General features: G+C 41.1%; 2 protein-coding genes across 3 annotated transcripts; one reads left to right on the top strand and one right to left on the bottom strand.

Moving 5' to 3' along the window:
- The first annotated feature begins 115 nt into the window (after positions 1-115).
- On the top strand, positions 116-7,200 carry snx24 (sorting nexin 24). Its single transcript, XM_034602962.1, has 7 exons — positions 116-330; positions 2,377-2,460; positions 3,594-3,698; positions 3,906-4,000; positions 4,099-4,128; positions 4,347-4,411; positions 4,541-7,200. The coding sequence occupies exons 1-7, from the start codon at positions 262-264 to the stop codon at positions 4,609-4,611; spliced, it is 519 nt and encodes a 172-aa protein (XP_034458853.1). The 5' UTR covers positions 116-261; the 3' UTR covers positions 4,612-7,200.
- On the bottom strand, positions 6,977-13,170 carry ggcx (gamma-glutamyl carboxylase). Of its 2 annotated transcripts, none has more exons than XM_034602953.1 (15): positions 13,009-13,170; positions 12,597-12,800; positions 12,206-12,364; positions 11,032-11,197; positions 10,859-10,937; positions 10,663-10,769; positions 10,388-10,551; positions 9,997-10,298; positions 9,494-9,625; positions 8,913-9,064; positions 8,649-8,818; positions 8,386-8,516; positions 8,147-8,294; positions 7,757-7,961; positions 6,977-7,677 (listed from the first exon to the last, which is right to left on the bottom strand). In XM_034602953.1, the coding sequence occupies exons 1-15, from the start codon at positions 13,031-13,033 to the stop codon at positions 7,518-7,520; spliced, it is 2,304 nt and encodes a 767-aa protein (XP_034458844.1). In that variant the 5' UTR covers positions 13,034-13,170; the 3' UTR covers positions 6,977-7,517. The 2 variants fall into 2 exon arrangements, with proteins under 2 accessions (XP_034458844.1, XP_034458843.1); XM_034602952.1 differs by having other exon boundaries at positions 12,979-13,155.
- Positions 13,171-14,229: the final 1,059 nt, after the last annotated feature.

A 14,229-nucleotide genomic window follows, 5' to 3' on the forward strand; every position in this document is an offset into this window, starting at 1 on the left:
CAAGATAAAAATAAACCGCAGTGTCACTACCCTGTCTGTAACTCTGTCCTCCTCTGCACCAGGGGGCAGCACTGACACTTTCTCATCCTTTTTAAATCCAGTGATTTTTATCGGGCTGTCAGAGAAACTGGAGAAACCCAGCAGCAGCAGGGAGTGTGTGTGTGTTGGTGTGTGTCTCTATCAGTGTGTGTGTGTGTGTGAGCGAGTGTGTGACACAGGATTAAACATTATTCAGTAGATTTAACGCGTCTTCAAGTCGAAATGCATCCGGTGAACGTATCGATCCCGTCGTTTCGATCGGAAAACAACTCGATCGAGAGAGGATACACGGTGAGCTCCGATCATCACAATAACCTCAGCGTGTGTCTGCGTCTGTCTGTGTGTTGTCTGTCTGTCTGTGGGGGTGTGTGTCTGTGTCTGTCTGTCTGTCTGTGGGTGTGTGTGTGTGATATAACAACAACATGTGTCTGGGGATTTAAAGCTTCAGATCATCTGAGTTCATCTTCTTAAACACGACACTGTTCAGATCTATTGCTCAAACATTCAATACGAGAGATTCTTGACTGTAAAGTTGTGTTTACATTGTTTTCTATGAATCCAGATTAAGAGGATTCCAGTTGTCTGACATGAATTAAACCTGCTTTAAGAACTTTGGGGGAGTCAGCTCGTATTAAAGCAGAGGTTCACACTTTTTAAAAACCTATCTAAAGAAAGGTAGTCGCATGTTTTTCTTGCTGTGATCATTTCCTCCGTCACTAAAAGGTTCCCTATGGTTTTTTTTATAGTAAGTGATGGTGGCAGCAGTGCAACACATAAAGTAAAAAGTGTATGTGAAGCTGCAGCAGTTTTATATGAGGACATTTCTCTCGTTGTATCTCCGTCACTGCAGCTCAGCAGGGAAACACACAGAGGGGGTTTTATACTGAAGAGACTTTTCCAATGGAGGATATCCACTTTATTTGACTGACTTATATTGAATGTGAACTTCCTTACATTTATTTGCACAAAATAAGAGAAGTTATCCTCTATTACTTTACTAGGGGGAAATAAACTAATATCCGGCATGGAGGAAGGTTTTCAGTGTGTCAGTGCTTATATTGAATGACTGTGAAACTTCGAAACTTCTCCTTTTAGCTGTTAGTGAACCTCTAAATGTCACCTTATAGGTTTAAACCAATCAATTTAGTATGAGCTTCTATAAAACCGTTAAAGACGTATCAAAAGTAGAAATGGTCAGTGTCATTTGCTTTAATGCTTTGAACACCCATTTCTGTTAAAGCTCCATTCTGTCATCAACCAGTCCCAGTTTTTTATACTTCGACTCATGAAACCTGCTGATACTGAGCACCGACTCCATCCCAGTGGCCTAATTCTGTCTTTTGAATTCGAGCCAGCTGTTTTCCCCTTCATAAGCTAACCAGCTGCTAGTCTTAGCTTCATATTTTCCATACAGACATGACAGTAACATCTATGATCATAAATACTTTTCCTGAACTTCAATGTCTTCCTAAGAACTGATTCTACAGCCTGCTATGACTGACATTAGGGAGTTTTTAAGTATAAGGAAGGTTTATCTGTGTATCAGATTTAGGCCCGACAAGAAAGAAAAGGTCGAATGTATAAACAGATTTATTTTTAGCCTTTTATTTATCGTGTGACCCTCAGAATTATCATGGGACCCTTAGATGGGTTGTGACCCGTAGATTAGAAACCAGTGTATTAGTGTGGCTCAGTTTGGGGGAAGAATTTCTATAAAATTATATAAAAGCTCATAAAATACAGAAATGATAAGAAGCAAACATTATGAACAAAGGAAATGTTTTCATTATTTGTTCTCTTTTGGACATTTTTCACATCCCATTTGTCGTCATGTTATCGACGTGCTGTCATCTCATTTCCAGCTCTTGAGCCGTTTCAGGATTTGTTAATAACTATGACTTGTTGTCGGTCTCGGAAGGCGCAGTCCTTTGTGTTTACGTAACCAGCACAGAGTTACATGAACGTCACTGCCGTCATTTAAGAGTCGATTTCCTTCTTTACACAACGCAGGCAAACACAGCGACGTGAGTGAAGTAAGAAATTACGTTTTCCCGGAACAGTCCAGTAAAGTGAGGGAAGTGGAAGACGATCTGTTTCGGGATGTCAGCAGTAACTCTCACAGATCTTTTTCTTTTTTTTTTTTCACTCCAGCAGCCAGATGTTTCCTCTCGGTAACTAGCTGACACCAACAGTAACTAACGGCTCCACAGTCAGCTGATAAGTCACTCACACACTGGCTGTGTGGACAGGGAGGGACGTTTCTGGCTGAGGAACTCTGGAGATAAATCAAACGGACACTGAACACGTAGCACTCACTCATTTGTTTCTGTCTTTCAGGTCTTTAGAATTGACGTGCTGATGAACGGCAGACAACACTCAGTTGAGAAACGCTACAGCGAATTCCACGCTTTGCATAAACTGGTGAGATTCAGTTCAGTGGTGCATCGCTCCTTTTGTTCATTAGTTCAAGTCTATAGCCTTTAAATAGGGGAAAATACTAACAGGTCAAACCACTAGAAATATTAACGGTCAATTATAATATAAAATGGTTTATCGAATGAAAATGTCCATCACTTGCAGATTCCATCATCTTCAATATGATGTTTTTTCTCATATTATTTCAAAACAATCTTTCTGGACTTTTGGCTGTTGTTCAGTTTGAAGATGAAACCTTTGGCTCTTTGAGTTTCCTCCTCAATGTTGGATAATTTAGAGACTAAACAATTGATTTAGTAGTAAAAAAACAACACATACATTAATTAGTAGTTAAAACAGTAATTCATCGAAGCACTAGTTATATAAATAACTGCACAATAAATATCATCAACCAATAAATAGCAGATGTGGTTGTGGTGGTTAACCATGTGAACCATTTAAATTAGTTGGTAGTTCTGCAGCTTCAGAGAGGAGTTCCTCTTCCTGTAACCGTGCAGTCGCCCACGTTTTGTTTGACCAAAACAACCTTTTCATATGAGTGATTTTCAGAGAGTTTGTCATATCAGTAGAAAAAGGGCACAATGGTGAATAATAAGATGAGTCACAGTGGAATGTCATTTCGCCGTTTTGGTTCTAGCATCATCAGTTTGACTTTTATCTATTATTTCTACTATTTGCTAAGCCTTTAGTGAAAAAAAATATATATATAAACGTTTTTTTTCTCCAGTTCATTTTTCTTCTTTTCATCTAATTACTAGTTTTATATTTTGTATGTTTTGTGTATGTGTATTTTTGTGTTTCTTTAAATAATTAGATTTTTTTTTACTATTCACTTATATTACTCAAAGCACCTATGTGCCTTTTTTTATTTATTCAGTTTTATTGTATTTATTCATTTCAAACCATGTTGTTTGTTGATACTTGCTGTTAGTCGTCAGCGTCTTGTATTTTCAGTTGTCCTTAACTGTTTTAAAGCTGTGTAGCGAAGCCAAAGACAATTTGACTCCAAAGTTTCTCACCAACTAACTTCAGTAACTCGATGCTGCTTCGTGGAGCTGCTAACATTCTATCTGCTGTGACATTTACATGTTTTAATTATGCTTTTTTTATCCCTCCAGCTGAAGAAGAGCATGAAACCCCCTGAGATTCCTTCGAAACATGTTAGAAACTGGGTTCCCAAAGTGTTGGAGCAGAGGAGACATGGTCTGGAGCTTTACCTGCAGGTACAGTGATACCTTCACTCCGCCTGCTGGGACTGTTTCCCCACAGGAAGAACAAATAGTCATGCATGCAGCCTTTCCAAATACAAGTTATGTCTAAACCAGAGTAACTGTATAAACATATTGTCGAAGAGTTCAAACCAACAAAGAAACAGATGTGCAGTTATGCACCAAACGTTGCAATTTGTTTTGTTTTCTCTGTTTTTTCAGACTATAATCATGGAAAATGAGGTTATTCCAAAGATATTCCTGGATTTCCTGAATATCCGCCACTATCCCTCAGTGCCAAAAACAGAGAGCTGCGGGTGAGTTGAAACTGTAGCTTTTCTATAAAGTAAACGACTGATTTGTTCCCAGGCTGCTGAAAGGCGGAACGTCTAAACCTTTATTATCCCTCTTTTAGGTCATTTGATACAGAATCAGAGGAATCAAGGTGAGTCACTTTGTTTTCCTCTTTAATCAACTGAACTACTGTATGACAGGTTCTCATTTTGCACTTTGACCAGGTGCAAACCTCAGTCATTATTTGCTCTGCACGTGACCTTCAGCCTACATGACAGTGACAGCCCCTGTGTTTTCATACTGTTTATTTATACGCTGCATGAAACTGCTCACCAACTGGGTCACGTCCCATTTTCTGACTCTTTTCAGTAAACTGTCCCATCAGCCGGTCGTGTTGTTTCTGAGAGACCCCTACCTGCTACCATCTGCACATGGTGAGCTCAAGCTTAGTCTGTGCCCTGTAATAAAAGTGGTTCTTTAAAAACACAGTAATTCTAATATCTTAATATCTTATCCTAAATTAACTACAGATCTAAAAACGTTCTTTTCTTCTTCACTTTCAGATGCATTTGCGAATGTTGTGATCGAAGGTGTGATACATGGAGTTTTCTACCCAGATCTCCAGCCGAGGTAGAGTCCCAGATCCGAATCTGACGACGCATCCCCACAAACGGGTGCTCCACATTATCACACCATTTTCGGTGTCTATCATCGAGGACGTAACATGGGAAGGTGCACTGAGCCTCATCTGTATTTCCCAAAGCATGTCACAAAAACTCCAGACGTTAAAAAGGGGCATAACCTCTCAATAAATCACTGGCACCACATTTCAACACAGAAAAATGATATGTTATCCTAGTACTGACCTGTATTTCAATGAATTTGACTGATTCTTCCTAGAAAAATAGTTTAAGTTAACAATTTTTTTTCAGCTATAAAAAGAAGTGTTAATCAGTAAGGCAGATTAATTTGTATATATTTTGAGACTTAACAATCAAAATAACTAGGAAAAGCTTGCACAAGGTATAATCAAGAAGATTAGTAGATGATTAATGATCATTAATCATTAATGAAATGATTAAGACTAATACATTATAATTGATAATCTTTTTCTTAAGGAAGCAAAGAGTTTAATAAAAATGTAGGATAAAAATGGAAATATAACTAAAAGGTTGATTGAAGTAAGGGAGAATTGTAATTATTTAGTTTTTTTTAGAGAGTTAAGTTACTAAGCTCCGTCTCTGGGGAACCAGAAGAACTGAAGATTTACCACAGACAGTGGAGCGTTTTTTGTCCGGTCAGTTTAAAGCACAGGGCCGTAGAGTGGAGCTGGATCATGGCCTGCACACAGGGAGGTTCCCCCTCATCTCTGCCAGTGATGTCACTTTTGGATCTGTTTTTAGCTGCCAAACGGGGCCAGCTGAGGTCGTGCAGGGAGATGATTTTGATGACAGCAGTGTGGGAATGATTCAAGCTTTAGTCGGAGGCTGTGGCAGAGATACGGGCGTCCTTTATGTACCATCAGATTGCCTGTGTTGACAGAGCTGTTGGTAGTGAACTCTGTGGAGCTGCTGGACGAGCTGCCCACTTTGATCCGGTGACCATCTCCAGGTTCAGGGCTCAGAGCCAGTCTCTGTGAAATGTATTAGAAATATGTGGCACAACCTGCGAGAGAGGAAAGACACGTTGAGCTTCAGACGGGCGTCTTTTGAGTTGTAGAAAGTGGATGTTGACAAAACACTCATGAGAGGATTAGGGAGGCGTCCGTGTCTTTGTTACGCCTCCGTGCTTCCTTCGCTTGCTTATCTTTCTCCCGCTGTGGCTCTGCCCACGTGTATGAAACATGAGGAAGAGAAGCAGTGAGATATGAGCCTTTAAGAACAGCCTTTAAGAACTAATCACAGGGTTTGAACTGCTGCTGCACACCACACACAACCTCCCTCCTACTTGGACTATGAAGAACTGGACGGGTGCTCTGAGAGTGTATCCTATCTCACCATGTTAGTGGGGGGGAAAAACCTGGTTTCATGGAAATCGAGTCAGTAGATTTAATAGAGTGGCAGAAAGATGAAAAATAGCGATGAAACATTTGGCAGATGTGAACATTTTCATGAAAACCAGCTTCAATTAGGGAAAAGTCTCCTGAAAACAGTTACTAAAGGCCAGTGTCAAACACTAATACCAGTCATTTTGCATTGAATGTTGAATTTATACATAATATATAAGGTCAGTTTTTCAGTGTGGTGATTAGTCACCCGTTGTGTAAAGGGATTTGTGTGATGATTTAAAATGAAACCAGTAAAAACTGTGCAATATGAACTAACAATACACTTGAGAGTTGATGTTGTTCCCTGTAAATGATGAACCTGCAGATCATCTCCTGTTGTGAACACGTGTGTGGTGAAGCATTATGTCGCATGTTGTCACTTCACAGACTGAGCCCTTGCCCGACCAGCCTTCAGTGTTTTCTTATGTGACTGGACCTCCACTACAGCACAGTGATAGCTGCATATTTAACTGAAATGAATCTTGAACTATTAACCTCAACTAAACCGATCATGATTTTATGTTTAAGCAAATCTAACAGTTTCCTAGACATCCATGTTGTGGACTGATATATGTATTTATATTGTGTAAAGTTTGCTCTGATTCTGTGAAAATTATTATTAATGTGCCATAGTGACGACGTACAGTGAACACTGAACTGTAGCACTTTAAAATGGGCGACATGTTAAAAAGACTGACACCAATAAAATTCATTATTTCCACAAAACACCCTTTGTCAGCTGAGTTTTTTTTTTTTTTTATTGAAAATAACATCAGGATAAGATTTTCATTTCAAAAGGGAATAAAAAGGCGGCCAACTGACAAGCTTACAATTGGTTTCAGTTTTTAAATCACATTCTAGGGTTAAACGTTCCGAGAAGTGGAACCTTTACATGTAGTGTGTAAATAATTTGGCCGGACAACTGGATTCCTGTTCATATCCGTGTCCTTTAAAATCCGTCCATTTTGAAGTGTACAGCCATTCATCCTTCAGGTTCCCTCCTCTGCTCTTCATCTTCATTCCAAGCAAAGCAGCATTAATGTAGGTAAAAGTATGATCTCCCTGCAGATCATGTAACGTGAGATTGTTGCTGACATAGAGTTTTGATTTTAAATAATTCTCAACATACTGTCAAATATCTTTTTGTCATTCAGCCATTATGCATTCATATAAAACCTAAACAAAAAAACCAAGAAAACGAAATGTAATCCTGCAAGGCAAAGCATCTGTCACCATGGTTTTATGGCAGCTATAAAAGAAATGTGTCCTTAGCAAAACTACAGATTTGTAGACAAATGCTTTTTTACAAAATAATGGAAACGATCTGGAATTCCAAATATTACAGAAGCATAGAAAATTTTAAAATCTTTTGCGTCCTGGGCAGCAGAGTCTCAAAATAGTAACAGTCCAGTAGTAATAACACACACATTTCTTAGGAATGTGTGATCACCTGCACACAATCCATCAGAGGAACCGTGGTAAAAGCGGCAGCTTTAAAGTTCTCCGTGACCAATTTCGTCCTTGAGTCGTTCATCCTGGTTGGAGTCGGCCTGAGGTTCTTTCATGTTGGCGAAGGCAACTTCTCTCGTCAGCTGTTCCAGAGGAGGCAGGCCCACCGCCAGGTTCCTCATAGCGATGGCCGTCATCAAAAATCTTAAAGAGAAGAGGACCCAGTAAATGAGATGCAGTTCATTCAGGGATTCATTTAGCGGTTGGACGTCGTCTCACTCACCCCCTTCGTATGGTGTAGTACTTTTTCACAGCAAAACGTTCCAGCCGCTCCAACATGCCGGCTTCCCTGCGCTTCTTCACCTCCTTCATGCGACGCTGCCTTTTCAGGAACAGCCGCACGATCGGGTCGGTGGCGTTGACCTCCGACATATCGTGGTCGTCTGCAGAGATAAGAGGCTGCAGCTCGGGAGGAATAGGCTCGGTTTCTGTGGAATGAAGATCCAGTGAGTATCTGATGATTTTAGAGCTCTTGAGCAAGTTGACAGACCTGAACACAATCTTTTGGATTATTTTATGTAGTTTAAGTAGAAAAATCGAAACATTTTCAATGGATCCTAATTTTGTATGAGACTATCCCCCTATGGTTTTAACTGCCTGAGGATGTTTTCACCTGTCCCGTTGCGAATACGCTCCTGCAGCTCAAACAGCTTGGTGAAGTTTTCCTGCAGCGCCGCCTCTGTAGTGTTGACGTAGACGTACATGTAGCAGGAAGGGTCTTCAGACACTGTGTGCACCTTGTGATACGCTCCAGCAGGAACCTACACACATTCACATGACTGTAAAACCTTTAAAGTGCTTAGGTCAGACAGTGTAATATTATTGGTGATGATGGCGTTTGTGTGGATGTACCTTTGTCTGCTCGCCAGGCTGCAGACTGATGTTCCTTTTCTCCTCCACAATCTCAACGTTCACCGTGCCCTGCAACACGTGGATGCTGGTGTTTCCCAGATCTTCACTCACAAAGTTTTCCAAGTGGAGACCTGCACGATAACATAATGTCAGTGAGCACAAACAAGAATAAATACATCTACTCAAACCAAGCTACAAGCCAAATTCCACTTTTCAGAACAGAAAAGAACAGAACAGAAAGAACAAGGAGGCAAATTCTTGACCTGGGAAATCGGCTATGAAGACGATCTCAGTCTGATTGTCCAGACTGCCCTCGATCTCCTGGAACTTGGTCCTCCAGGGAGACAGATCCACCAGCAGAGGCATCAGCCACGGGTTTGGCTGGAAAGGAGACCAATCAGCCTTCACAATGTCCACACGGGGATCAAATATCCTGAGAGAAGAGTCCAGAGCTCATTGGTATCACACACACAAGTAGTTATTCCTCATTAATCATATTTTTCTCTCAAGCAGAAAAGCTCCTGTACCTTTGCTGGAAGCGTTCGTTGATGGACACCCAGATGTCAAAGTAGATTTCTGGATCAGAGATATTGTAGCGAGGCAGATTGTGACTGAGGCACGTGGCGTACTGCTTCAGCATGTCTCCATGGTCCTTCCACCGCCGGCTTTGTGTGAAAACCTGGAGAACACAGACGATGTGACTGTTACTGGGGCCGCTGGAGGTAGAGTGGGTCGACCACTACCCAGAAGGTGGGTGGTTCAATCCCCGGCTCCTCCAGCCTACATTCTGAGGTGTCCTTGTGCCGAGAGTGTATGAATGGTGCACTGTTATATAGAAGTGCAGGGTGAACGTGTGTGAATGGGTGAAAGTGACTTGTACTGTAAAGCACTTTGAGTGGTCGATAAGACTGGAAAATCTCTATATATCTCTCAATGAAGTCAAAAAGTGATGAGTAAAATTCAAAAATACAAGCCTGCTGCTAAGTCATTTCAAACTGATAATGTTTTTAAATGTTAATGACTGATATATTTTGTTGAGAGAAGATGAATGAGTTAATCTAAAGCTCTATACCATCTTCTTTTGCTGGTGTTTTCCCCTGAAACTTACCCCTGGGTTCAGATATCCGACGTCTCCAGTCTTTGCATCTCTGTATGTGATCTTAACGTGCTGGTGACTGCGGGAGTGAACCATCATGTCCCACGAGTAGCCGTACAAGCCATTGGTCCAGTTGTTGTAACCCTGGAAGAATGAATGGTTCGGGATTATTTCATATTAATAAGAAAGATATTGAGCAGTTTCACCTGTTTTTTTAATTAAATCTGACCAAGATTTTAAAATAACAGATACAAATTACCAATAAGTGCTGTTTTAGTGCTTTCACTTTTCTACTGTGAGCTGCTGTTTGCTGTAGACCAAAGAATGTTGACTCTGATTGAGCAACTCTCAGTCTGGTGACTCACAGAGTGTTCAGGAGGCTTTAGCTGATAAGAAAGTTAGGTCCTTTTAGGCAGTAGGTAGGTTAGGCAATAGCTAAATGTACTGTAATGCAATTCATGAAACAATAACAGGCTCCCTTAGGCTAAAAAAAACATCATAAGAGGCTGATTTACCTTTGTGATGAAGTGGGAGTAAGGCAGGAATAACTGTTCAATGATGTAGATAATTGTAAATATGGCTGCCAGCTTGTGCTTAAATCTCAGTTTGGAAGGTTTGGCAACAGGTGGGGTCGCCTGGCGTTCAGCACTGATGCTCTGGATCTCATGGTAAACGCAGGAGGGGCTGGGCTGAGGATCCGGCGAGGTGAATGGCAACACCCCCCTGAGGAACGCCGGGAAGTGGGAGAAGAATCTTCTGGGCCAGTCGGCATAGCAGAAGAGAGGACTGGTGGCCAGCATTGTGAAGGGAAACATCCCTGAGGACGAAGATACAAAACAGTACGTCGAAAAGGGGCAGAATTTGAAATATTCACATGTTTTGGGTGAAGTGAGGCCACAGACTTACCGATGCTGAAGAGCTGAGAGTTCATACAGTGGAAGTAGGAGACGAATGTAATGGCGTACGGTCTTGTGGCGTCAAAAAACAGCAGGTAGCCGGCGGTCAGATCCAGAAAGAGGCCGCCTCCGTGCACCACCAGCAGACTCACTAACTCCACAGGAAGAATCACTCTGGAGAAATAATGTTTGGTACAGCGAGATCAGAGTGGGAGCACTGAGGTTCCAACATAAGTCAATTAAAAGCTGAAGTAACTGCAGACTGAGCTGCTTCATGAAACCTACTTGAACGGATCAAAAAGCCAGTGATGTGCCAGGTAGGACATGGAGTATCCCTCCACCCAATCAGCATCCAATTTCTTGATTCCAGCGATGAAGTAAACAAAAAATATCTTAAAAAAAAGAAAAAAACATTTAATGCCTGTACTGTTTTCATGAATAATTCAAGTTAAACATTTTTTAAATGCACTGATGTACAAACCTGTGTCCTCAACAAAGTGTAATTCCACAGAGGCACGTGCCTGTTTCTTATAGAAGGTCTCAGCAATCCATCGATTGACCTACAAATACACACAGGTTTTTAAACATCTCCCTCTGTTAGGATCACACACACACGGGGACAGAAACACAGAAACACAACAAACGTCATCTCACCAGTATCGGTTTGCGTCCATGAGCGTGAGCTGAAACCCGATGAGGCCGTAAAGGTACGAGTGATTGTTCCAGGTGGTTTTGTCCAGGAAGAAGACGTACCAGTAGGTTGAGATGAACATCAGGCAGGAGAGACGGTAGAGACAGCCGAGCATGATGCCCAGGGCGCCTTCGTTTAGAAACATAGACACACAACTAAAGTTACGATACTAATAGCAACAGATATTAATATTGATTGATCGATTTTTACATAGTAATGCCTGTTAACTAGTTCATGAGGAGTCACGGTGAGTTGGTGAAAACTGTAATATAATGTCCTCTGTGTCTCCGATGGAAATCTGAAGATCAGGAGGTTCAGAGAGGACGATAGGGAGTGTCTGATGAAAGTCGTCACTGAGTTGCATTATGGGAAATCTAGGAGTTTGATCTCACAGGCCTGGTTTTAATTTGACGATCTTTACTCAACTTTAAGGAAGTGCAGATTTGTGGGAAATGCCCCTTTAAATGTCGAAAACAATCTAGAAAGTTGCACAAAGTTATTTAAAACTCCAAAATATATTTTTTACGTTGAATTAGTTTGCCACAAAATGTTTATTTATGTTTTTATGGACATACAATTAACAGATTATATAATACATAATATGTGATTGGAGCTCTATGTTAAAGTACCAGTTACAAGGTTTTATTGGAGGTTGTAGTATGTCAGGAATGTGAGAAATCCACCAAAAGTTTATGGATTTCTTCCCTGTGGTGAAATCAAGCTGACTGCTACCACATAAATGTTTTTCTACAAACTCCCAAACTTGTGTGTCCACATCTTAAAGTATTTGATTTGTGTCCTTGGTGATTCATCAGCATTGTTCTACTTTGATTATCATTGTCTTCCTGTTTTCCTTCTTGCATAAACAACTCAATTTGTTGTCACAATCTTGCGGTAATGTTGTCGCCTTGGGGGGAAAATAAAAGTGGAGAATTTCCCATCTGGAGTGTTGCACTTTAATCCTCACCATAGGCAGCCGCCCCACAGAGACTGTCTCCTGTGAAACGACTGCATCAGCGAAAAACTCCAAAGAGAAGGGGGACAGCTTTCTTCACCACAACTCCGTAAACAACCTTTCAGAGTCTAATCTGTTGGACGTGTGATTTAAAACAAGATGGAGGAGTGTGTGTGACCCACCGAGGAACATCACCACGTACACCAGGTACATCCAGTCCAGTGGGAGGGGGTGTAGAAAGTTGAAGAGGGGGAAGCGGCACACGGGGGCCCCGTCCAGGTATTTATAGTCCAGGTGACTGAGGCCACGTTCCTGAGTGATGTCGATGAGCATCAGCAAACCTGCATGAAAGACACGTGACCATCATGCAATCACTCAACATTGTTATTGTTTATTTGCAGACTGAAATAATAAGGCCTTGTTTTTATATATGCACATATATAATTATGTTTTATAAATACCTTACACTATCCTCCATTTATTTTCTAATATTTTGTGACAATTTCTAAATCTCAGGGAGTGCCATCGACATTTTGGGAATATGGGCTATAACTTGATTTGATCTGAACTCACCAAACAAGCAGCGGAAGATGCCGAGGGATGCTGGGTCAGTGGGTCGGCTCAGCAGGGTCACCAGGCTCTGCCAGGAGGTCAGGTCCTCCTTCTTGAACCCAAAGATCTGCTCCATCTTGCTTTTGGTGGGTGGTTCGGGGTCGTTTTCAGGAGCTGCCTCATTCTTTGCAGCCTGTTCCTCCCCATCGCTGCTCACAAGAGCACCTAGAGTTTGAATAAGACAGTAAAGAGTCAAAGAGTCAGATGTTTTCTAAATCCAATGTGATTTATGCAGAAGGTCTGAAAACTGCAACATTCAGCCATGTTTTCACACCACACACTGCTACCATTTATTCAGCAGCTTATCCCGGGTTATATGCAGGTCTAACTGGTTATTACATTGACTGAACCACAACACAGACTCCAGCCTCACCTGCGGCTGCTTCCCTCGTCTCCATTGCTGCCAAATGCTCCGGATGTCAGCACGCAGAGGGGCGATCTCTCTGCTCAGCCTGCCCGAGGTGGAGGTCTCCTGCCCGGTCTAGTAACTGAGAGACCCAGGTACGTGTCACTGTCACGCACACGCACGCGCACATACACGCATAGACACTGGTCACTGGAGGAAGAGGAGGAGGAAGAGGAGTGGGAGGGATTGGAATGTTGTGAAAGAAGTGCTCGCGGTTTATTGGCTGGTTCCTGCTATAGTCCCACCCACCACAGGGAGCACCTCATACGTCACATCCGGCTGCAGCTGTTTATAAATAATGAACCAAATAATAAATATGGAAAGCAAATAAATCTTTGTCATATTTATTTCACCATTTGGCCAGTGTTTTGTTTTGGGAAGTGTTAATAATTCATATTTTATTTATGTTTAACATTTAGGATTTAACAAACTTAAATGGATATTCAGATACTAATACTCAAATACTAATAAAGGCTAAAAATGCAATTAAACAAAACAATACCAAATATTTAGTTCTAAAATAAAAGAGGGAAAAGAGAATAAATAAATTCAGATAGGATAAATACAAAATTATTATAATTTGACAGTATTTTAATACCTAAAAGTTCCTATATGTATTGCATGTATATATATAAATATACATTTACATCATACATATATAATGTACATGACACTGCACAATGTAACTAAAAACATTAGGTGAAGGTTTTGGCTCTTTCTTCGGGGGTTTAAAAGTTGTATTGTCTGTAGTAGCTGGTGGTATTATATGTTTAGGTCATTGCAGATGGCTGCAGACTAAACACTTTATCCAACTCAGAGGTTAATGGGCTCCACTCAGTGAGGTCTTGGTGCACCGATTTGGATTATTTAAAATTGTGTGTGAGTGGTGAAGGGTGTGAGATGTTTTGTAGTGGTCTGAACTGGAGCGACATGAAAGACTTCAGTGAACTGGTTGACCCGGAGACAACCAGGTGTGCACACTCAAGCTTTTCATTACTTTTCATTAACCTCCGGAAGTTTCTTTCATCTTCACACAGGACATCTGGTGCTCAGCCAGAGTTACCATTAGGTTCCTGGTCACCTCTGTTACAATGAGCCTTCTTCTCTGGTTGTTTAGTTTGCCCTGGTTGTTCCAAACTTCTTTCATTTAAGAATCATGGAGAAAAATTTAAATAAAAAACTAAAGTG

Source organism: Hippoglossus hippoglossus, chromosome 12 (assembly GCF_009819705.1).
Source record: "Hippoglossus hippoglossus isolate fHipHip1 chromosome 12, fHipHip1.pri, whole genome shotgun sequence".
Lineage (NCBI taxonomy): Eukaryota > Metazoa > Chordata > Actinopteri > Pleuronectiformes > Pleuronectidae > Hippoglossus > Hippoglossus hippoglossus.

Excerpts from the sequence above, each read along its gene's own strand:
- snx24 (XM_034602962.1), top strand. The coding sequence starts at position 262 with ATGCATCCGGTGAACGTATCGATCCCGTCGTTTCGATCGGAAAACAAC. Across the intron at positions 3,699-3,905 it reads GTCTGGAGCTTTACCTGCAG|ACTATAATCATGGAAAATGA; the intron begins GTACAGTGATAC and ends CTGTTTTTTCAG. Across the intron at positions 4,412-4,540 it reads CCTGCTACCATCTGCACATG|ATGCATTTGCGAATGTTGTG; the intron begins GTGAGCTCAAGC and ends CTTCACTTTCAG.
- ggcx (XM_034602952.1), bottom strand. The coding sequence starts at position 13,033 with ATGGAGACGAGGGAAGCAGCCGCAGGTGAGGCTGGAGTCTGTGTTGTG. Across the intron at positions 10,299-10,387 it reads CTCTCAGCTCTTCAGCATCG|GGATGTTTCCCTTCACAATG; the intron begins GTAAGTCTGTGG and ends CTTCGTCCTCAG. Across the intron at positions 7,962-8,146 it reads GCGTATTCGCAACGGGACAG|AAACCGAGCCTATTCCTCCC; the intron begins GTGAAAACATCC and ends TTCATTCCACAG.